The 24,717-nt window shown below is 42.3% G+C and overlaps 1 protein-coding gene across 3 annotated transcripts in view; it reads right to left on the bottom strand.

Moving 5' to 3' along the window:
- LOC109893129 (uncharacterized) overlaps positions 1-24,717 on the bottom strand; it is a 50,940-nt gene that overhangs the window by 12,988 nt on the left and 13,235 nt on the right. For all 3 annotated transcript variants that reach the window (XM_031825483.1, XM_020486194.2, XM_020486211.2), the window contains 6 exons: positions 13,094-13,264; positions 11,838-12,027; positions 10,466-11,377; positions 2,808-3,004; positions 1,328-1,374; positions 759-821 (listed from right to left, as the gene is read on the bottom strand). In XM_031825483.1, coding sequence (XP_031681343.1) covers positions 767-821; positions 1,328-1,374; positions 2,808-3,004; positions 10,466-11,377; positions 11,838-12,027; positions 13,094-13,264 — 1,572 coding nt within the window. In that variant the 3' untranslated portion in view covers positions 759-766. The remainder of the gene's footprint in view (positions 1-758; positions 822-1,327; positions 1,375-2,807; positions 3,005-10,465; positions 11,378-11,837; positions 12,028-13,093; positions 13,265-24,717) is intronic.

A 24,717-nucleotide genomic window follows, 5' to 3' on the forward strand; every position in this document is an offset into this window, starting at 1 on the left:
ACCAGACTCTGGCCATTTTAAGAGCTTGAAGTGGAATAAGGGTTCAAGATGTTTTTTCCACATATTCACATTTGTGCATTTTCGTCAGAAATAATTGCCTATGTGTACGTACCTCCATGTGTGTGTAAAATATAACTGTTCTCAATTGTTTTATTCATAGATTTTGTATCCTGTATATTTGACGGGGATAGTGGTGGTCTAACCTATCTTAAGATCATTGCACTTACTGTAGTCACTCTGGATAACAGCATCTGCTAAATTTCTGCATTTTTATCCAAATTTACTTATTGACATTGCCGTGTTCCGTTCAATGTTCTCTATGTATATAGTACTCTAAATACCCCAATTCATGTTACATTCAAAAGAATACAACAAACATTTCTAGCACCATTCAAACCAATATGGGTTCAGAACTTATCGTCCCAAACTCTCAAAATGTAAAATGTAAATGTTTTACATACAGATCTCATATTTCTGTATTGAATCTTTTTTTGCACCCTTTTAAAGTATCATTTGTGGATGTATCAAAAAATATATATTTTGTTAATTTTGATGGATAGCATTTAACAAAAAACATTATTTGTCTCTTTGAAATGAAACCATCAAACAATAAAACCTAATTTACCGATGTCTATGAATATATATATATATATAGCGTTTTGGAGTGAAACTCTTCAGATCTTCTCTAATGACATCCAAAAATCATTTAGCATTTCACTCTCACTGAAGAAGTGGGAAGGAAGGGTAGTGGCTCTTACCAGCTCTCTCAATCCTTGGCTTTACAATATTGTAGCTCAATGTCCTCAATGCTGCTGCATGCCCTGTGGAACATGTTACACGGGTTAGGTTTCAGTGCAGACTAGACAATGGCATTGTGAGGTATCATATTCATTATGTAAAAATAAGTTGCAACAGAACAGACCATTTCTGCAGTTTTATCCTAATCAATTATCTGAAACAATACATTCATTGATCTGGACATAGGGATGGACACCAGGATCACTAGGATAACACTGAACATACCAATAAATGCTGCTGTCTAACATTTATATAGCCTATAATGTAGGTTTCCAGATATCTTTACAGGAAAAATGGATATGAGTTGGAGTTCATTATAAGTTGCAAATGATCTCGAGCCAAAACAATGAGTCCATCACCTGACAATTTCTGTAGCTGTAGCACACCAAGCCATAATGTCTGTGCTGTGGTTGTCGTTGCTTAGCAATAGTGCCACGCTGATTAGTGTAAATAGCCTTCAAAGGACTCCACTGTTCATTATGTTTTCTATTTTTACATGACATTTAAGGATATAATTAAATAAATGTACCTCTGGTTTTCAATTATGCTGGTACTGTGGATAAGGGCTTGGAGTCTCTGGAAAAAAAATGTAATTTGATTTTCATTTAGAAATCAGAGGGGGAAGAGTTAGCATAGTTTTCCCCTACTGTTAGAGGTAGATGTAAACTACCACTGAACAAAAATATAAACGCAACATGTAAATTGTTGGTCCCATGTTTCATGAGCTGAAATAAAAGATCCCAGAAATGTTCCATATGCACAAAAAGCTTATTTCTCTCACATTTTGTGGCACAAATTTATATCCCTGTTATTGAGCATTTCTCCTTTGCGAAGATAATCCATCCACCTGATAGGTGTGGCATATCAAGAATATGATTCTGCACCTTCTGCTGGGGACAAAAAAAGGCCACTCTAAATTGTGCAGTTTTGTCACACAACACAATGCAACAGATGTCTCAAGTTTTGAGGGAGCGTGCAATTGGCAAGCTGACTGCTGGAATGTCCGCTAGAGCTGTTGCCAGATAATTGAATGTTAATTTCTCTACCATAAGCTGCCTCCAACGCCGCTTTAGAGAATTTGGCAGTATGTACAACCAGCCTCACAATTGCAGACCAGGTGTATGGTGAAGTGTGGGCGATTGGTTTGTTGATGTCAACATGGTAAACAGAGAGCCCCATGGTGGCAGTGGGGTTATGGTATGAGCAGGCATAAGGTATGGACAACAAACACAATTGTATGTTATCAATGGCAGGGAATTCTTTGAAGACAGTACAATACCAAAAAATACTGTCTGACACAGCATTACAGAATGAAGTGCTACTGAAATCACTTCAGGCTGTTTTCAGTGTTTCATTAACTTTGCATTAAGCACTAACCCAGCAAAGATGTCCAGATTAACACAATGCAGGCTAAAATATTGGCCTCAAGTAGGCTGCCCACATTGGGCCCATGTGCCTTTCCTCATCAACTCATTGCCCCAGTGTGTCCCAGTGTGGATAGCCCATATCCTTTGAGGGCAGCCCTCACTTTGCTTGAAATAATCAACTCTTTTGCCAGCACACAATGCCCACATTGGCATTGAGATCCTGAGGCCCATTGTCTTGCCATTCATCCGCCGACAACACCTCGTGTTTCTGCATGATAATGCATGGCCCCATGTTGCAAAGGTCTGAACACAATTCCTGGAAGCTGAAAATTCCTCAGTCCATGGCCTGCATACTCACCAGACACGTCACCCATTGAGCATATTTGGGATGCTCTGGATTGACGTGTACGACAGTGTTCCAGTTCCCGCCAATATCCAGTAATTTCGCACAGCTATTGAAGAGGAGTGGGACAACATTCCACAGGCCACAATCAACTTTATGCGAATGATATGTGTCACGTTGCATGATGCCAATGGTGGTCACACCAGATACTGACTGGTTTTCTTATCTACGCCCCTACTTTTTTTAAAGTATCTGTGACCAACAAATGCATATCTTGTTCAGTGTGTGATCCATCTTACCTTCTTCTCACTGAGACAGAATAGGGTAATGATCAGGATTGGTCCGCTGCACACTGCTGCAATGATAAAGGCTGTCTGGTAGGAGATGCTTAGATCGGAATGACCAGTTTTCCCGTGCCGGAATTCCTTCACTGAGCCTTCACTGGACCTTTCTGAAATAGGAGCATCGTCTGCAGCTGTCCTCTCTGACAGGATATCTTAGGGAGAATAAGGAAGAGCATGAGCCATTGTTTGGAGACTGAATCTTTATTCAAAGCTCAAGGGCATTTATTTGATGGTACAAAGTGCAGTGGGGAACCATGAGTGCCATCTAGGCATTTATTCAATTCAAACTAAAATGTTGTCATTTATATATCATCTTTACGATGCTTTTGATGATCTTCTGATGTCATCTCTTCAGTTTGTGTTGGAAAGAGAAGGGTTAATACTGAAGAGAAAAAATATCCAATCACGATTTTCTTTGGTGGTCTCTGCGTAGAAATATATAGCTAGCTCAGCTAACCATTGGCTAGGCCTTCAGAAGCTGGACAGAAGGCCTTTGCGAAACCAACCAAAGGGCGGGGTTTGGGCTTTGAGAAGTCAATGATGCATGTGAAAAATGATTCCTTAGCTTTACATTTTATCAATCTAAAGGCACAACCTAGATTCGAGCCAATGTCTTAAGTAGTTAAACATGTTATTACTCCAACCTCATGAAAGCAACAAACTGACACGTTTTCATCTTCATGCAAAACAACTTCTTATCGAAGGAGTGCCTTTGCACATGGCAGTTTGGCGAGAGACGACCTTAGTAGAAGTGTTTCTAGTACGCATTAACTTTGCTAGCCAACATCGCCATAACATTGTCTACAAGTGTGATCGGAGATTCTACTGTAGAAGCAGTTTTAGCTTCATACTGTACTGTCTTTGATTCAACTGTATTAGAGGTGAATCTTGGGGTGACAGTGGAGTGAACCAATCACATTTTGACTTGCAATGGGTGGGACAGTTTAAAAAAAGAGATGTGTCTAGGCCTTCTTAAAGGCTTAGACAGGTCACTACTGAGAGCGCAAGAAAAAACAATCAGTGGCGCAAGCAGTAGTTTTCTCATGCTAATACTAGTAACGTTAGTTAGCTTGTGTTGTAGTAGAGTGACAATGGCGACAGCAGCTGCAGCAGCTGTTATCAACTTCAAGGTGGATGTTACTCATTTGCTAGCAACACCCTTTTCAAGATTAACTTTCACACTCTTTCAAACTTAATTTGCAAATGATCTTCATCTAGTGAGTGGCACAGTTGTTGTTTTTTTGCAACTCACTTGTTATTAGTTATCTCTTTGAAAGCAATGAAAAATTGCTGAACATGAACTTCCGATCACTGGTTAGGGAGTGAACGATACATGGAGAAAATCGGACCTGAAATGAAAATGGATGGCCCTCCCTGAATGCTTGAAAAAAAACTAGTGACCCCTATACCCAAAATAATAATGAAAACAAAGTGGATAGCAGAGAACATGTCTACCGTTTACCCTCACTTCCTGGACAGACCAGAGCCTTAGATATGCAGTTTTAGAAACTGTTCTTCGTCCTCTAAGCATTTTATGGCAACACAGGAATGTTGACGTGCACAGGGCTACAGGCCAGAAGATTGTGTGTTTCCCAGACCACCGTGAACAAGAATAGGGGTGGAAAGATCTCCTTTATAGTAAAAGCATTGCATGACTCTATCATCGTATTTGCAGGTCTGAGAAAAAAAATGCCTTTTATAAAAATGTCATGCAATTCTATGTCATTTTACATATTAGCTGACACACAAATTACAAAATGACAGGCTAAGTATGGACAGAGATAGGCCTGTGTGTTCCTCTTATCATATTTCTCCAATGCCAAATCAGTGTGTCTTGTTTACAACGAATCTGCCCCCGCTTACAAATAATTATATCTGAGACGTTATTAGGAATACAAGCATGGTACTTTCAAAAGTTAGGCCTGCTTTCCACCCCAGACAGAGTAGGTTCAAGTTTCAGCACCATAATGTAAGAATCTGGCTTATTGTGAGGTCAATAAATCTGAATGACACATAATGGGCAATAAATGCTGTATTTTGTTACAGGAGTAGCAAGCTATCAAAGTTGACCTCTAGTCTTCCTTATCTTTGCGCTCTCCGTCTCAAACTGAACAGAACATGGGCTATAGGCTAGTCCGCCCACAAGATGGTGCGTTTTTGGATAAGGCCTATTTTCTGAAGAAACCTTTGACTTTCCTCCTGAACTGCCACTGTAGCCTTAAACAGCACAGCCATTGGTTAAGCAACACACAAACGTTGTTGATCAGCAAGAGCAGAGCAGGCCGGGGCTCAGGTTTGGAATATCCATTGCAGTGTGTAATGCAGACTAATTATATTGACACCATTCCAGCAGCTATTTTAGAAATATAAACGTATTCTGTGTTTATCCAAGCAGGCACTTCACAACCTATAGGCTATGGATCATTTGGTTGAGACCACAATATTGAAATTGATATTGCGCTCCCAGCGGAGAATCAGAGATGAGGGGGCGGTATCATACACATATCGTTATGTATATCCTAAATTAGCAACTAGTTCTATTTCTGAGAAATATTGAAATTTCATCAATTACAAATTACATGACCCTCCCCTGGATGAGATTGAAAAAATACGAACTCCTCTCCTCCCCCTGAAGAGCATGACCCTCTCCCATTTTCCTCCAGGTAGTCATTCTGTAAATTTCGATCTGTCCCTTAGTGTGATGAACATGATCAAATATATTTGCAATGGGAAGTAACAGCTAATTTTTATTTTGGAAAATAAATGATTGTGTTTTTGTATTGTTATGATTTCATGAGGCCTAACATTATTTGATGCCGTATGTGACTGCTGTCGCCTGTCTATCAGCCTTGTCTATGTGTTTGACCAAAATTGTCTCACCTTCATCGCCATGGAGTGCTGAAGGTGTTGTTGTTGTCGGCCTTTCTGATAGTGTGATAGTGGTTTTAGGCTACCATAGGTTGTGTAAACAGTGTGTTTTTTATTTTGCCGGTTGCATTATTTTATGCTGTGTCACGTGTGACTATGCCGTTTCTGTCACTGTGCGTGCCCTGCAGCCCAAAGCGTGGCCAGGCATGTTTGATTAATTCATAATGGCATCAAAAAGCAATTGCCCCTCATTGGTCTGACTACAGAAGATATAATGACAGGCGCATTAACCAGTTATGCATTAGGGGGCGCTATAACATTTTTTGGATGAAAAACGTTCCCGTTTTAAACAAGATATTTTGTCACGAAAAGATGCTTGACTATGCATATAATTGACAGCTTTGGAAAGAAAACACTCTGACGTTTCCTAATCTAGATATTATCTGTGAGTGCCACAGAACTGATGCTACAGGCGAAACCAAGATGAAATTTCAAACAGGAAATGCCCCAGATTTTGGAGGCGCTTTGTTCCAATGTCTCCTTATATGGCTGTGAATGCGCAAGGAATGGGCCTACACTTTCTGTCATTTCCCCAAGGTGTCTGCAGGATTGTGACGTATTTGTAAGCATATCATTGGAAGATTGACCATAAGAGACTACATTTACCAGGTGTCCGCTCGGTGTCCTCCGTCGAAACTATTGCGTAATCTCCAGGTGCGTGCATGTTTCCATTTTGAAGAGAGGAGAAACTAAACTGCCACGAGTGACTTATCATCGAATAGATATGTGAAAAACACGTTGAGGATTGATTCTAAACAACGTTTGCTATGTTTCGGTCGATATTATGGAGTTAATTTGGAAAAAAGTTCACGTTTTAATGACTGAATTTTCAGGTTTTTTTCTCAGGCAAACGTGATGAACAAAACGGAGCGATTTCTCCTACACAAATAATATTTTTGGAAAAAAAACGGAACATTTGCTATCTAACTGAGAGTCTCCTCATTGAAAACATCCGAAGTTCTTCAAAGGTAAATGATTTTATTTGAATGCTTTTCTTGTTTTTGTGAAAATGTTGCCTGCTGAATGCTAGGCTTAATGCTATGCTAGCTATCAATACTCTTACACAAATGCTTGTTTTGCTATGGTTGAAAAGCATATTTTGAAAATCTGAGATGACAGTGTTGTTAACAAATGGCTAAGCTTCAGAGCCAATATATTTATTTCATTTCATTTGCGATTTTCATGAAGAGTTAACGTTGCGTTATGCTAATGAGCTTGAGGCTATACTTAAGATCCCGGATACGGGATTGCTCGTCGCAACAGGATGCTATGTTTTCTGTAAGTTTTTTTATTTTTGAGTTTGATACAACATATTGGAAGATTATTGGTCCCTCTGAAGGCCTAGGTCCTATAGTCACTGCACAAATGTTTTCTAAATATATTACATGGTGAAATGGTAATAGCACAGCATTTGGTATTATCAGGTAAGTATCAGGTTAACCCTTGATCTACAAGTTCCTCGCCCCATGGAAATCCCCATCAACATTAGTCTGCTTAAGCTAGATATCAGTTTTTTGCATGGGCTGCATCTCAATCCACCACATCAGCCGACATTGCCCTTCAGCATCTGCTGTGAAAGTTGGCTCGAGCTAGAGCTGTTTGTCAGACCATGAGAAATCCCCCAAATCAGTCTTCTCACAAAAACGTCTGTAGCGTTCGAATGGATTGTCCTGCACACTAACCTGTCTGTGGAAAGCTGAAACTCCCACAAACACGATGGTGTTCTCCAGAAGGTTCTCTCATCTGAAGATCCCCGTTACAATATTAAAAAAATGAATGTAAGTACAATATACATGGAACAGTGTAGTTCCTAAAATAAGGGGATAAAAAAAAATATTGTGGCATACAGCAGGTCAGCCACCAGGGGGAGACTCGAGGCCTGGTGGCAGACAGAGTCTACATCACGAGGCGATGGCTCCCTCTGCTGGATGTGCCAAGTCTTGACGGGCTCTCCTGCCAGGACTAATTGGGGCTGATTGTGGTTGGTGGGTAATCAAGGGCTGATTGCTCACCAGCTGTACGAGTCCCATAAAGCTACCAGAAGGGCAGCACACAAGGAGAGGGACTGGGGGAAGAAAGGTGACTTCCGTATAGTTGGAGACGGTGCCCTAGCTAAAAGGAGGGAGTTCCGTTTTTGTGATTGACAGGATACAGCAAGACCCGGAGCCCAGAAGACGGTATCCCGGAGAGGGTCTCATGGGGGAGACATATCCTTTTCTTTTGATTTATTGAAACCGGGCTAATCGAGCTAATCCTACTCTGTCCGTGTCTGATCTGTATAAACGTCTTGACCAAGCCCCCCGGTCTGCCACAAGTGGTGGAGAATGCAAGCATTCTGATAACGTGGTCAGATCATGGTTGACGTTTACACAGCATAAGTATGGAAGAGCTGATAGCTCAGTCCGTCTGGGCCCAACAAGCACAACAGGCGGTTCAGGAACGAACGCTGGAGGAACAGCGACTACAAAACATCCGCCTCCTTGAGGAAATCAGGAAGCTGCAAGGAGGAGTGTCTCTTGAATAACATCCCAACCAGTTTTTAATCAAGCAATGGAAGTCGATGACATTGAAACATACCTCTGTACGTTTGAACGGACAGTGCTACGGGAAGGATGGCCAAGGCCTCAGTGGGCAAGTCTGCTAGCCCCGTTCCTCTCTGGGAATGCCCAAAAAGTGTATTGGGACCTGAACAACGAACAGGGGGCTAATTACGGCAGACTCAAACGGGAGACACTTAGCCGCTATGGTTACAGCCTGGCCAATCGGTCTCAACTGTTCCAAGACTGGAGGTTCGTACCCGACGCATCCCCCGAGCCCAGATGAGAGACCTACTGTGCGTCACCAGGGCATGGCTCCTAACCGACTTATCCATCCTCTCCATCCTCGACAAAGTGGTCCTGGATCGCTTCTACGGGTGCTACCCTACAACATGAAGAGGGCAGCAAGTCTATGAATGCCCCAGACCTTGGAGTGCCTCCTGGAAGCAGTGGAGATGAATCAGAACACTCAGGCCCTGCTGACTGGGAGCCGGCCCGAGTCCTCAACCCGTTCAAGGGAACGGAGGGACAGCCCCACCGCTGGGTACCCCGAACCGACAGTCAGCAAGGCCAAAGGACCGCAAACCCATGGAGAGACGGCTGGGGTAGGGCCGTCCTGCCACCGATGACCCCAGCTAGATGGAGACCAAAGGAGGGGATTTGAGTGTGGCGCCTGGGGGCATATTGCCTGGAATTGCCTGGCTCGAGAGGAGTCAATGCCAACAACAAGTCCCCGAGGTGAGGTGGGTCAAGCAGTGAACTATGTCACCTCCTGTTGGGTGCACCATGAATCAACTGCACCCATGGTCGCGGTGATTCATGGTTGACGGACACGACACGGAAGCTCTATGGTTACGTATGGTTACGCTCGTAACCACGAGCCTGCTGAACCAGGAGACCAAATATGGTAGGGAGACACAAAGTGGTATCCAACCGTATGGACCAACATCATGACGCCACAAGGGAGCTGCTAGATGATGGTGGGTGCAGTGCCAGAGTTGCCGGTACCTGTCCTAGTGGGACGGGATTGTCCGCTGTTCGCGGCCCTATGGGGCACGAGCTGAAGAAAAAGATACGAGCCGGCCAAAGAATAGACGGGCGACCCATCGCCTGTGTGGCCCAGAGTTGACCAACCTGTATCTACGGGTCCGGAGTCGGAGGCGCCAGAACCCGCCCCCCTCCCCGGGGAACCACGGGAGGAGGAGCCCAGCCTCCCCTCCTCGATTTCGAGGGGCCAGTCAAGACACCCGCTGGGGTCCAACTGATGGGACAATTCGGGACGGCCCAGTGGGAGGATCCGAATGTGAAAGCCGCCGCAGCCCAAGTGATAGCGGTGGATGGACAGCTACATTGTTGCTGCCCCAACGGTACGTGGGAACCGTTCTTCAGCTGGCCCACACCCACCTGTTGGGGGTGCACCTGGGAATGGAGAAGACCCGATAACGGATCGCCTCCCAGTTTCACTGGCCCAGGATGAGGAGGGTCGTGGAAGACTACTGTCGCAGCTGCCATGTATGTCAACTCACTGCCCCAAAAGCACACTTCCGAAACCCACTGGTCCCCCTACCGATCATCGGGGTCCCCTTTGAACGCATGGACATAGTGGGACCCCTGGTAAAAACAGCACGAGGACAGCGGTACATCCTGGTGGTGGTAGATTATGCCACCCGGTATCCCGAGGCCATTCCCCTACGGCCGGTGGTATCCAAGGGAATCACCCGGGAGCTGTTCCACCTCTTTAGCCAGGTGGGCATCCCGAACGAGATCCTGACAGGCCAAGGTACTGAGCAAGACCCGGAGCCCGAAGACGGTATCCCAGAGAAGGTCTCATGGGGGAGACCTAACCTTTTCTTTTAATTTATTGTTTAAATACACACCCTTGAAACCGAGCTAATCCTAATCTGTCCGTGTCTGATCTGTGTAAACGTCTTGACCAAACCCCCTGGTTTACCACCATATATATATAGTTTCCTGCTCTTTTTATATCACTCAGATTTAGGACAGACCCCCCTTGCTTAGACTGGGCTTAGACTCTAGAGGGTTAATACCAGTGCAGTCAAATAAATTGCTAATCTCTATGAAATTGATTGTGTGTAGTTTGAATCCGTTGGATTCACAAAGTAGTTTAAACAGGGTGCTTTGCTTTACCTGTGCTGAATACTTCCTTATAGGATGTCCTAGGATGGTTTGGCTCAGTCTTCGTGACTTGGTTGTGTGCCTCTGTAGTGGTGTGTAGTTTGTCTGGCTCCTCCACTGTCATCTTCAAACGTGGAGATGCTTCGGTCGTAGTGCTTTCAATCGGAGGGTTCCAGTCATGTAAATATCTCTCTGTGCCTGGGTATTTTTCTCTAGTGTCCTCTAGTTGAGGGGTCTCTGTTGAAACCCAATCCTGAAGTATTCCATAATTCCTGGCATCCAGCGACCTCTTGGCCAACACATAGGCAGTGCTCTCATCACTACTGGGGGTGATGCCAATCAACTTGTAAAGGAAAGGGACTGGTGTGACCAGCTTGGCCCCAGCAACAGCGAAGTGACTGTGGGTTGCGCCTGCTGCTCCTCTCCCTGCTGGTCGGGCTGTGGAAGTCTCCCTTATCCTCTCAGTCTGGGGGTAGTAAAATGTCTCGTCATGGGAGCCAACGGTCCCCAGGAGAACCAAACTAGAAGGGGAAGACGGGGAAGGTTCATTCGTGGCAGACGGAGTGTCAGCAACTGCCTGGTAGAGTCCCGAATCTGACTCAGTTCCATTGGGTGAAGGTGGATGAAAGTCCCAGTGTATATCACCCTCTCTGCCCCCTCCAAGTGAACGTCCATCGGGGCCAGTCCGCTGCAGCTCCCTGGGGAAGGGGGGTCTTACGGTACCAGAACTTACCAGGAACACCCGGGGCTCAGCGCCCTCGGTACCCAGGGATGGATGAGTCGGCTTGGGAGGCACAATCGAGGTGAGTTGGGAGAGGGTGGGCTGTGGGGGACTGCTCCATACGCTGTGGGACACCAGGGAGACATCAGGGGTCACCGGACCCACTGTCGGACATGTACACTGGCGTTCAGGTTCAGGTTCAGCTAGGGTAGAGGACAGGGACATGTAACATGGGAATGGTTAGGGTAAATAGCTCTAAGAGAACAGTATGAAAACAGCTTTGAGTAATCATGGGTGGCAAAATGTTTTCTTCTGAAACAGCAAAGTAAACATATACACAGAATCTCTTAATAATTTCTGGGAGCATTGCTGGCTTTTTAACATGAGGCATTGTTGAGGTGTGTGTTTTCGAGATTTTCTGGTGTTAATTTAGGTATTTTCCTCATAACATGCAAGTTGACAGATCCAAATGAAAGGTGATCTTTCCAGCCTATGCTCATAAAATATACCACTACGGGGGACAAATGGCAATAACAATCAATAAAGTATGTGGTAGTTATGGGAGACTGAAACCACCAGTAAAACTATACAAAACGACTACCTATCTCTTAGAATGGATATTAATAGATATTATCATAATTATTAGTTTATATCTCCTGCTACCTGCGGTGGGGGTGGGGAGGGCAGTGGTGGATTCTTGGTAATCCTCTGCATACTCTTCCTCACAGTTCCAGTCGACGGGCCCGTTGCTCTTCGTCATCAGGGTCATGTACATCTCAATGACCCCCCGGGCTTTCGTCAGAGCCTCTCTGGGCGAGGTGCTGTGCATTCTGACAAACTTCAATGGGGTGTCCTGTGACACGGACGGCAGGAGAGAGGAGATGGAACGGGTCACATTCATTCCCTACTAACAATTCAAAACCTCCTGAAACACTTTCAAGTGGTTTTTAATGGCACTTATTGAATAATACATCATGCTTAATAAATGTTTCTAATGATGAAAACTCAGATCTCAGTGAAGGGAGTTGCCAGAGGAGCAGGCTATTGTAGATCATTATATACAGTTCTCTCACAAAATGAAAGTGTCTGTTTTCAAAGACACTGCATTGGCTATCGGCAATCTTGGCTTAAGTCTTAGAGTATTTAAAAGTTTGAAAGGGTTTTGTAAAGATCTCTAAAAACAAATTACTTTGCAAGAAGTAAAACTATTTCAAAATATTTTGTTGATTGCAGGAAATCAACAAAGATTTTTTTTCAATCAATCACTCTGATTGGATCAAGTCATTTGTTTTGTATTGGGGTTAATTTAATATTTGATCATGGATACGACTAGCCATTTAGCTAGCCCAAACTTCACAGTGAGGATGTTGGACAAGGGGTTCTCATAAAATAAAGGAAAAATTAACTCCAAAAATATATTTTGGTAGTTTTTCCTTTGGTGTACTGATGATACAGTACCAAATGTTTTGCATGTGAGCAGCAAAGATTATCCATTATATTGACAAGATAGTCGGGTGACCACTCTAATGGAAATACATTGACGGCAGGCGGGGGGAGGCGAGATTAGGTGGGACCATTCTATCCAATGAGAGGGCAGATAAGCATGTAAAAAACAGGCCCAACTCCTATATAAGGTAGTATTTTTTTAAGTTGCCGAAATGACACTTTACGTCCACTTATATTAGTGCATTCATTGCAACCTTACCATTACATTTTGTTGTGAACCAAATTCAAAACTCATTGACCTTCGCCTGTCAGCAGCCAAATTTTCAAGACATAGGATTGTCAAGTTGCAAAGTGTCACTTGCCACATCATAATGATGATGCATTTTGCATGATGCTTGGCACCATCCAAAACACCTTTGGAAGAGACTGTTCCTGGACTAGAGTAGGAAAGCTCATAAGTAAGTAGCACTCACCTCAATCTCCTCATTAATTTCAGGTATGCAGTTTTGGGAGTAGAGGTCATATATGACCTTTTTCAGGAGTTTGACATAGCGCCCGTTGTCCGATTTCCTGACATACTTGAAGTGTGTGTTCAGAAGCTCCAGGATTTGTGGAAATGCTGCTTTGATGTAACAGACTTCACTCTGTGTTTCAAAGGAAAAAGAAACCTATCGTCACTGCATTTTTTAACACTGGTTTGTATTGAGCCTTGAATCTCCTTTCCAAAAGCAGACCAGGGTTAGGGCTTTTTATATATATATATATATATTTTACATTATATAGATGTGGAAATAGGTGACAAAATGAGCTTTTGGATGTCACATCCAGGCCTGTACTTGTAGTCTTGGACCGAGAATATACAGTGTATTTGGAAAGTATTCAGACCCCTTGACTTTATACACATTTTGTTATGTTACAGCCTTATTCTAAAACTGATTAAATCTTTATTTTCCCTCATCAATCTACACACAATACCCTATAATGACAAAGCAAAAACAGATTTTTGCCACCACCATGCTTCACCGTAGGGATGGCACTTGGCAATCAAGCCAAAGAGTTCAATCTTGGTTTCATCAGTCTGGATAATCTTGTTTCTCATGGTCAGAGTCCTTTAGGTGCATTTTGGCAAACTCTAAGCGAGCAGTCATGTGCCTTTTACTAAGGAGTGACTTTCGTCTGGCCCCTCTACCATTCTACCATAAAGGCCTGATTTAGTGGAGTGCTTCAGATATGGTTGTCCTTCTGGAAGGTTCTCCAATCTCCACAGAGGAACTCTGGATCTCTGACAGAGTGACCATCGGGTTCTTGGTCACATCCCTGACCAATGCCCTTCTCCTCCTATTGCTCAGTTTGGGTGGGTGGCCAAACAATTTATTTAATCCATTTTAGAATGAGGCAGTAACGTAACAAAATGTGGAAAAAGTCAAGGTGTCTGAATACTTTCCGAATGCACAGCAGTTGTCCATTTTCAAATTGGATATCCTGTTTTATCCTTAAGTATGATGATGGGGTGGCCACGCCTATCTTGTTTATATACTTGATAAGGTCCTAAGGCCATTTGTCATATATTGATGCTGTGATTGGCACAACATCAAGTTTGATGTTGGCAGTGCCACGCCCAGCCACCCACTGAAGTTACAAGTGTCCAGGGGCAAGCATTCTTATATCCATGGTCTGATTGGCGTGAGACTCACATATGCATCTCCACAGACACGTTTGAGTGAAAATCCCCCCGAAAAATCCCCCCAGTGGCTTGAAGGGTTTATCGACTACACATGGATACATACCCTTACCTAGATTGAGTTTGGAAGTCTTCCCAAAAAGGGCTAAACAAAAGGCTCAGAAACAACTGGTTTCCACATTTTGTATGTGCCTCTTTTCATCCCTGCAGACAAGAATCTGAAGAAAAGTGTGAAGTTTCCCCCTTGAAATGTCTTGCCACCCTACTCAATGGGTGCTAGGTGTATACACTGCAAGACCTTAGTCACAACTGAAAAACAGACAAGAGATGAGCATATTGCAATGTTTAAAAAAAGATATTCTAGTGTGAAAGACAAGTCCCTGTTGGCCCCGCTGGTATAAAATCAACTCTGTTTGCCCGCCATCCCTCTCAGTAGTCAATTAACCCATTGCGAGATGCAATCCTACTGACAGTCAAAATCATCTTGACTCGAGAACTTCAGAGACAGCTGATCTTCACATACAGTTCCAGTGTTTGGAGACACCTACTCATTCAAGAGTTTTTCTTTATTTCTACATTGTAAAATAATAGTGAAGACATCAAAACTATGAAATAACACATGGAATCATGTAATAAGCAAAAAAGTGTTAAACAAATCAAAATATATTTTATATTTGAGATTCTTCAAAGTTGCCACCCTTTTCCTTGATGACAGCTTTGCACACCCTTAGCATTCTCTCAACCAGCTTCACCTGGAATGCTTTTCCAACAGTCTTGAAGGAGTTCCCACTTACGCTGAGCGCTTGTTGGCTGCTTTTCCTTCACTCTGCGGTCCAACTCATCCCAAACCATCTCAATTGGGTTGAGGTCAGGTGATCGTGGAAGCCAGGTAATCTGATGTGGCACTCCATCACTCTCCTTCTTGGTCAAATAGCCCTTACACAGCCTGGAGGTGTGTTGTGTCATTGCCCTGTTGAAAAACAAATTATAATCCCTAAGCACAAACCAGATGGGATGACGTATCGCTGCAGAATGCTGTGGTAGCCATGCTGGTTAGGTGTGCCTTGAATTCTAAGTAAATCACAGACAGTGTCTCCAGCAAAGCACCCCTACAACATCACACTTTCTTCTTCGTGCTTCACGGTGGAAACCACACATGTTGATATCATCCGTTCACCTACTCTGCGTCTTGCAAAGACAAGGCGGTTGGAACCAAATATCTCAAATTTGGACTCATCAGACCAAAGGACAATTTCTACCGATCTAATGTCCATTGCTTGTGTTTCTTGGCCCGTGCAAGTCTCTTTTTATTATTGGTGTCCTTTAGTAGTGGTTTCTTTGCCTCAATTTGACCATGAAGGCCTGATTCACACAGTCTTCTCTGAACAGTTGATGTTGAGATGTATCTGTTACTTGAACTCTGTGATGCATTTATTTGGGATCAAATGTCTGAGGCTGGTAACTCTAATGAACTTATCCTCTGAAGCAGAGGTAACTCTGGGTCTTCCTTTCTTGTGGCGGTCCTCATGAGAGCCAGTTCCATCATAGCGCTTGAAGGTTTTGCGACTGCACTTGAAGGAGTTTTCAAAGTTCTTGAAATGTTCCAGATTGACTGACCTTCATGTCTTAAAGTAATGATGGACTGTCAATTCTCTTTGTTTATTTGAACTGTTATTTGACCAAATAGTGGTTGCATACAGAAGATAGCCCTTTCTTGTCACAACACAACTGATTGGCTAAAACACATTAAAAAGGAAAGAAATTCAACAAATTAATTGTTAACAAGGCACACCTGTTAATTGAAATTGCTTGACTACCTCATGAAGCTGGTTGAGAGAATGCCAATAGTGGGCAAAGCTGTCATCAAGGCAAAGGGTGGCTACTATGAAGAATCTCACTTTTTTGGTAACTACATGATTCCATATGTGTTTTTTCATAGTTGAGATGTCTTTACTATTATTCTACAATTTTGAAAATAGTAAAAATAAAGAAAAACCCATGAATGAGTAGGTGTGTCCAAACATTTGACTGGTACTGTATATTTCCCCATAGATGCTGCCCAACAATACTTTTGGGAGAAGTTCAATTCATAAATCCCTAAAAGCTTGAAGAGTTTCATAGACTACATAAGGGTAAATACCCTTACCTAGATTGAATTTGGAAGTCTTCCAACAAGTGGAAAAGAACACCTCAGAAACACCGGCTTTTGACATATGTGACATTAATGAGGGTTGCCAAACCATACATATGAAATTTTGGAAAGATTCAACCTTTTTAACCCTTTCAAAAAGCCCCTATAATACCAATTGAATGCACTTCCTGCTCTTCTGGATCCCCTGCAGTTCGTGTTTCGCACAAAGAGAGGTGTGGACGACATCAAGCTGTTTTTAATGGATACCATCGACAGACATCTGGAGAGCAGGAGGGACTTTGTTTCTGGACTTTTCATCTGCATTTTACACCATGCAGCCTTCCATCCTAGCCAGAAAACTTGACTCACAGTTCAATCTCGACCATGGCCTTATCTAATGGATTATGGATTTTTTAACTGACTGGCCACGTGGACAATTGCACAGGTTCACCACAAGGGTGTGTATTGTCACCCCTTTTTTATTTTCTACACCAATGACTGTCAGATGACACATTCCTTCTCTAACTCCTCTCAGGGTCTGAGCAGGACCACAGCCCAGCACTTCAGGACTTCATTATTGTGTGACAGTGCGCTGTTGGAGTTGAATGTGTCCAAGACGAAGGAAATGGTTGTTGACTTCAGGAAAGGACGCCCCCCTGGATGGTGATCATCCATGTTGAGGAGGTGAACATTGTGCACCAGTATAGATATCTTGGTACCATCTTTGATAATAACCTGAAGTTTGAACAAAAGACGTCATCATCAAAAACGCCCATCAGAGCAATACTTCATCAGAAACTGAACTCATTCAGTGTCCACAAATCTATATTGTAAACCTTTTACAGTTCTTTCATTAAGAGCGTGTTCTGTGTTTCTCTTTAAAATGCTGGTTCACATCCCTCTCTGTCAAGAAAAGGACTGCCTCCAAGCCATTGTGAATACCTGCTCTAAGATCACTGTGGTGCCTCTCGGAAGTCTGGCCTCCTTCTTTGAGCAGCAGACCAGGAGGAAGATGTATGACATGCTGGGGGACAGCACCCATGTCCTCAACCCGCAGATCCAACTGCTCCCCCTTGGACGCCACCGGCACTGTCTGAAGTGCTCCACCAATAGGCATATGGCCTCATTTGTGCCAGAGGCAATTCACCTGTTTAACAGGACCAACAAGAAAGATCTAGCGACTATTCTAGAGATAGTTTAGCCCTGAAATGGATTAAGGACTGTGGCTACCATAACTTTGTAGTTTCTTAAAATGCACCATTAACTTTTAATTGATGCATTAGTGTACATACTTAGATAGAATTTTGAATTCTTCCAAAAAGGGTTGAAAAAGGCTCAAACACCTGGTTTCAACATATGTGCCTCGTTTCATCCCTGTAGACAAGTACCTGAAAAAAAGTGGGAAATTCCCCCCTTTGAAATGGCTTGCCACATCACTCAATTGGTGTTAGGGTTATACACTGCAAGGCCTTTTTGATAACTGAAAAAGAGGCAAGAGTTGAGCATATTCCAATGTTTAAATATATATATATATTCTGGTGTGAAAGACAAGACCCTGTTGACCCCCTGGTGTAAATATCTACTTTCAGTTTGCCCCCATCCCTCTTAGTGGTTGATCATCCCATCGCGAGACGTTGTCCTTCTGACAGTCAATCTTTCCCAATAACTTCAGAGACAACTGATCTTCACATATACTGCCCCTTAGATGCCCCCCAACAATACAACAACAACAAAAAGTTTCACATTTGTGCCGGTTCATGAGGGTTACCGAACCACATGCAGTGCATTCAGAAAGTATTCAGACCCCTTCCCCTTTTCCACATATTGTTACGTTACAACCTTAATCTAAAATGAGCGTTCAAAAATTTGGGGCCACTTAGAAATGTCCTTATTTTTTAAAGAAAAGCAAATTCTTTGTCCATTAAAACAACACCAAATTCATCAGAAATACAGTGAAGACGCTTAGTGGGACTCTCACAGGACAATGACCCAAAACCTCCACGATTTGTAAGGTTTGGGACGAGTTGAACCGCAGAGTGAAGGAAAAGCAGTCAACAAGTGCTCAGCATATGTGGTAACTCCTTCAAGACTGTTGGAAAAGCATTCCTCCAGTTGAGAGAATGCCAAAAGTGTGCAAAGCTGTCAAAGCAAAGTGTGGCTACATTGATTTGTTTAACACTTTTTGGATTACTACATGATTCCATATGTGTTATTTCATAGTTGAGTTTTGATGTCTTCACAATTATTCTGCAAGTAGAAAATAGTAAACATTAACAAAAACTCTTGAATGAGTAGGTGTGTCTAAATTTTTGACTGATACTGTATATACACTGCTCAAAAAAATAAAGGGAACACTTAAACAACACAATGTAACTCCAAGTCAATCATACTTCTGTGAAATCAAACTGTCCACTTAGGAAGCAACACTGATTGACAATAAATTTCACATGCTGTTGTGCAAATGGAATAGACAACAGGTGGAAATTATAGGCAATTAGCAAGACACCCCCAATAAAGGAGTGGTTCTGCAGGTGGTGACCACAGACCACTTCTCAGTTCCTATGCCTCCTGGCTGATGTTTTGGTCACTTTTGAATGCTGGCGGTGCTTTCACTCTAGTGGCTCAGGTAGTGCAGCTCATCCAGGATGGCACATAAATGCGAGCTGTAGCAAGAAGGTTTGCTGTGTCTGTCAGCGTAGTGTCCAGAGCATGGAGGCGCTACCAGGAGACAGGCCAGTACATCAGAAGACGTGGAGGAGGCTGTAGGAGGGCAACAACCCAGCAGCAGGACCACTACCTCCGCCTTTGTGCAAGGAGGAGCAGGAGGAGCACTGCCAGAGCCCTACAAAATGACCTCCAGCAGGCCACAAATGTGTATGTGTCTGCTCAAACGGTCAGAAACAGACTCCATGAGGGTGGTATGAGGGCCCGATGTCCACAGGTGGGGGTTGTGCTTACAGCCCAACACCGTGCAGGACGTTTGGCATTTGCCAGAGAACACCAAGATTGACAAATTCGCCACTGGCGCCCTGTGCTCTTCACAGATGAAAGCAGGTTCACACTGAGCACGTGACAGACGTGATAGAGTCTGGAAACGCCGTGGAGAACTTTCTGCTGCCTGCAACATCCTCCAGCATGACCAGTTTGGCGGTGGGTCAGTCATGATGTGGGGTGGCATTTCTTTGGGGGGCCGCACAGCCCTCCATGTGCTCGCTAGAGGTAGCCTGACTGCCATTAGGTACCGATATGAGATCCTCAGACCCCTTGTGAGACCATATGCTGGTGCGGTTGGAGTATGTCAGCAGTTCCTGCAAGAGGAAGGCATTGAGGCTATGGACTGGCCCGCCCGTTCCCCAGACCTGAATCCAATTGAGCACATCTGGGACATCATGTCTCGGTCCATCCACCAACGCCACGTTGCACTACAGACTGTCCAGGAGTTGGCGGATGCTTTAGTCCAGGTCTGGGAGGAGATCACTCAGGAGACCATCCGCCACCTCATCAGGAGCATGCCCAGGCATTGTAGGGAGGTCATACAGGCACGTGGAGACCACACACACTACTGAGCCTCATTTTGACTTGTTTTAAGGACATTACATCAAAGTTGGATCAGCCTGTAGTGTGGTTTTCCACTTGAATTTTGAGTGTGACTCCAAATCCAGACCTCCATGGGTTGATACATTTGATTTCCATTGATAATTTGTGTGATTTTGTTGTCAGCACATTCAGCTATGTAAAGAAAAATGTATTTAATAAGAATACTTCATTCATTCAGATCTAGGATGTGTTATTTTAGTGTTCCCTTTATTTTTTTGAGCAGTGTATTTTTTTTGCAACATTTGCAAAGACATTGGCAACTTTGTAATTGTAGTCGACTTGCTTTGAAGTATTTGGAGGTTACAGAGAGACAGATAAATATCTTGATTCAAGGTTTTGCAGAGATCTGTATATAAAGTGACGCGATAGGGAAACAACGTGTCTAAAGACGTACACAACTGTTCTTCAAGTGGTCTGAGGCAGTTGGTAAATAATGAGCGTTTTCAAGAACAACTTTAGCATTTTACTGCAGTGGGCTAAATCTGGCTCACACAGTGTTTCTTGGTAGTCTTAAACAAATCTAATGTGAAACAAAAGTATGCACCTCATACACATGGTTATGGGTGTAATAAAATATTATACTTATACCATGTCCGATTAAGGGCTTAATCTTCGGCTGGCTTTGAAGTGGCGATAGTGTCAAACGGATGTTAGTTTGCAATTTCTTCATGTAAAACGGGCGCACTGGCATTTCCAGTCTTAACGCCAGTTTTGGTAAATTATCTGTTTTATATCAGCTCGTATGGGTAGGTCGGAAATATTTGAGGTGTGTCCTTAAAAACATAATCCCGAAGTGCTAATTTTAGGCATCGAAAATAGGGATGTTTAAGACCAACCAAAAGCGGGAACGCAGTTGGCTATGGCATCGATTTTAACAGTGGAAGCGCAGCCTATCCAGCCATGACGCACACTGCCCATATCCGCATGGAACAAGAGTAGTGTAATGTGCTTTTGAAACATAAAAAAATGACAGGTTTTTTTCCCATTTTGGGGGGGATTCAAAAACCAGGCATAGCCTCCCCTCCTCTCAAGGAAGGCTCCTTTTTTTAACCTTTCCAGTTCAATCGCGAAGTAGTCAAGACTGTCGATAAAGGTTTTTGACTCCTGAAACCGCTTGGAAATAAATCTTAATCACCAAAGCTTTATTGAAATATCAAGTTTGAGAGTGGTCAAACAGTGAGCTGATGTTCCCTTTATATCTATCTATGCATTGTATGCTGGCCCACATTATTTTAGCCATGCAGGTCCCGTTTTGGATGTGCGTAAAACGCTCCATAGTCTGGGTTGTTTAAATATTATATTCCCACGGGGAGAAATTATGGGGCCTTTAATTGTGAGGTAGCCTATTTAAAACAAGTTATTGTTTGGTTTTGTTTAGAATTTATGAGAATGATTTATTCTTATTCCCATTCTTAGCGTTTATCAGTAATGCATTTAATCTTGATTATTGACAATGCTTGGCATGTTCATGCTCAGCCATAATGCAATACATTAGGCCTATTACTTCGAACAATGTAGTCTGAAAATGGGTTCAAGTTCACGTATTTAGCAAAGATAGGTCTACATTTTGTTATTTTGTTTCTGTAAGGCATTTAACAAACTATAATGGACTAACATTGAAATTGGAGTTTATTCCAGGGCAATGCATAAAAGTCCGGAAATACACAACATGAATCAACCACATATTTTGCCATGGGGCACACTCTGATTGGCCAAGCCTTGACACTTCCACGACTTCATCATCAAAACCCAGCCATTCCGCAGCAACGCCAGCAAGTGCTGTGATAGTTGAGATAGTGAAAATAGCTTAAATATTTCTCACACACCCCAGAACCTATATCGCTACCACCTTTGCTTAGATTTACCATTGCATTAGGCTCATTAAAATAGAGCCCATAGAGTTGAAATGTATTACATTTTGAGTTTGCATCCCAATGTTACACTTTATATGCATCACAGAAGACTGAAATACAACGAAACCGTTTGATATAGAAACACCAGTTTTCTGTGTTAAAAATAAAATAATGATGAAGTTATAAAAAATATTAACATTCCACCCATGAGGCCACTAGAGGACAATTTGGTGATTTGACTGCAGGCAAGGGATACTAATGATGGTTTTGGGAAATAGCTTGGAGATTTAACAATGCTCCTACAAAGGTTCTAACATGAAACTTAGACTTAAGGTGCTTTGGGGAAACCAGCCCCGGACACTCATGTCTCAACAGATAGTCCTTTCCTCTTAGCCATATCAACTTTGCTTCCTGTAACACTAGACTCAAGGAGTAGTAAAAGTTATCAACAATCAAGCTAGTCATCTTGACTACTTTCTTATGTCATTCTAGTTGGCACCAAAGGTGAAAAAAGTGTTGATAGGAGACAGAATGCAGTCGGACCATCAGATAATTGGCATATACATTACTCTTGCTGAATTTCCACATGGCCGGGGATATTGGAAATGTAATCAAAGCCTATTGGATAATAACTTGTTTTTAACTAGGACAGAGGAATTTATAACTGACTTTTTCAGACATAACATACTGTAGGTACAGCAAATCCCCTTATTGTATGGGACACTTAAATGTATGGGATACTTTTAAATGTGTCTTTAGAGGCCATGTAATTCAGTACTCAGTATAAACAAAAGCAATTTAGTTCAAAAGAGTCCATACTAACAAAGGAAATGGAAGGTCTAACAGAACAGATAAATAGCAATAAAAACTGTACCATAGTGTCTCAGAATAAGTTCTAGGAAAAACAAAAATAAATGGAGGAACTTAATTCAAGAAAGATCAAGTGCAATATATATATTTTAAATAAAGCAAACTGGATGGAATATGGGGAAAAGAAATCACCAAATAATTGTTTAATCTTCAACATAGAAATGCTACTAAAAATAATTTTCTGAAACTTGTTGCAAATGACAGAATCACCCATGATACACCAAATTATATTTGAAAGAGGAAGCAAAGTACTTTAATAAGCATATGTTTTAAAGCCTTTAAGTCAGAGAAAACTCCAGGGCTGGATGGTATATAAGTTGAGGTATACCAAACACTTTTTTGATATACTCAAAGTACTGTTATTAGCATGTTTTCACCACTCAAGCTGTTCGCAAATGGTAGATTATCAGACACTCAAAAAGAAGGTCTGATGTCATTATTAGTGAAACAGGATATAAGTGGGAAGTATAAAGATCCAGTCCTCTAAAAAAATTTGAGAACCCTTACACTCCAATATTGTGATGCAAAAATTCTCATAGAATTAAAAAGGTATTGTCGGACATTATTAATTCTAATCAGACAGGTTTTTTACATGGACGATACAGTGGAGATAATATAAGGCTAGTACTGGAAACAATAGAACACTATGAAAAATTTGGGAAACCAGGCCTGCTACTCATAGCTGACTTTGAAAAGGCTTTTGATGAAGTACAACTGGAGTTTGTGTATAAATGCCTGGAACATTTAAATTTTTGACAATCTCTTATAAAATGGGTTAAAGTCATGTATAGTAACTCTAGGTGTAAAATAGTAAATAATGGCTACTTCTCAGAAAGTTTTAAACTGTCAAGAGGAGTAAAACAAGGTTGTCATCTATCAGCATATCTATTTAATATTGTCATCGAAATGTTAGCTATTAAAATAACCTCTGTTACTATGATGTTGGTAATGGCGCCGGAGGGGAAGGCTGCCGTCTTATCGACTTTTACCCAACCATGTAGTTTTGTTAGTTTTTCTGCATTCTTCGTAACTTGTTTTGTACATAAAGTTGTTGCTACCGTCTCTTATGACCAAAAAGAGCTTCTGGACATCAGAACTGTGATTGATCACCTCAAACTGGAAAAAGAGTTCTTATTCAATGAGTCAGATGGGAGGGATATAATACAGACACCCGACCAGGCCTAGATCCCCGTTATTCACTGGAGAAGGATACACAGATTTAGCAAAAAGAGATCAGGGTGCCTTGTGAGGATCAGGCGATGAGTGGCTAATCTGCCCATGCCTTCCGTCCTGCTAGCTAATGTTCAATCGCTGGAAAATAAATGGGACGAACTGAAAGCACATTTATCCTAACAACGAGACATTACAAACTGTAATATCTTATGTTTCACTCGTTGCTGAACGACAACATTAACAACGTACAGCTGGTGGGTTAAACACTCTATTGGCAGGACAGAACAGCAGTCTCTGGTAAGATACAGGGAGGGCACCTAGGCATTTATGTCTACATACCATCAAAGACCGATACTGGCACTAAAACCGCACTCAATGAGCTGTACACCGTTGTAAGAAAACAATAAAAAGCTCATCCAGAGGCGACGCTCATAGTGGCCAGGGACTTTAATGCAGGGAAACTTAAATCAGTTTTACCTAAATGCTATCAGCATATTACATGTGGCCTATCAGAAGGAAAAAAATACAAAGCGTATACGTATACAAAGCTCTCCCTCGCCCTCCATTTGGCAAATCTGACCATACAGTGGGGCAAAAATAGTATTTAGTCAGCCACCAATTGTGCAAGTTCTCCCACTTAAAAAGATGAGAGAGGCCTGTAATTTTCATCATAGGTACACTTCAACTATGACAATCAAAATGAGAAAAAAAAATCCAGAAAATCACATTGTAGGATTTATTTTTCATTTATTTGCAAATTATGATGGAAAATAAGTATTTGGTCAATAACAA

The sequence above is a fragment of the Oncorhynchus kisutch genome, linkage group LG1 (genome assembly GCF_002021735.2).
Source record: "Oncorhynchus kisutch isolate 150728-3 linkage group LG1, Okis_V2, whole genome shotgun sequence".
Taxonomy (NCBI): domain Eukaryota; kingdom Metazoa; phylum Chordata; class Actinopteri; order Salmoniformes; family Salmonidae; genus Oncorhynchus; species Oncorhynchus kisutch.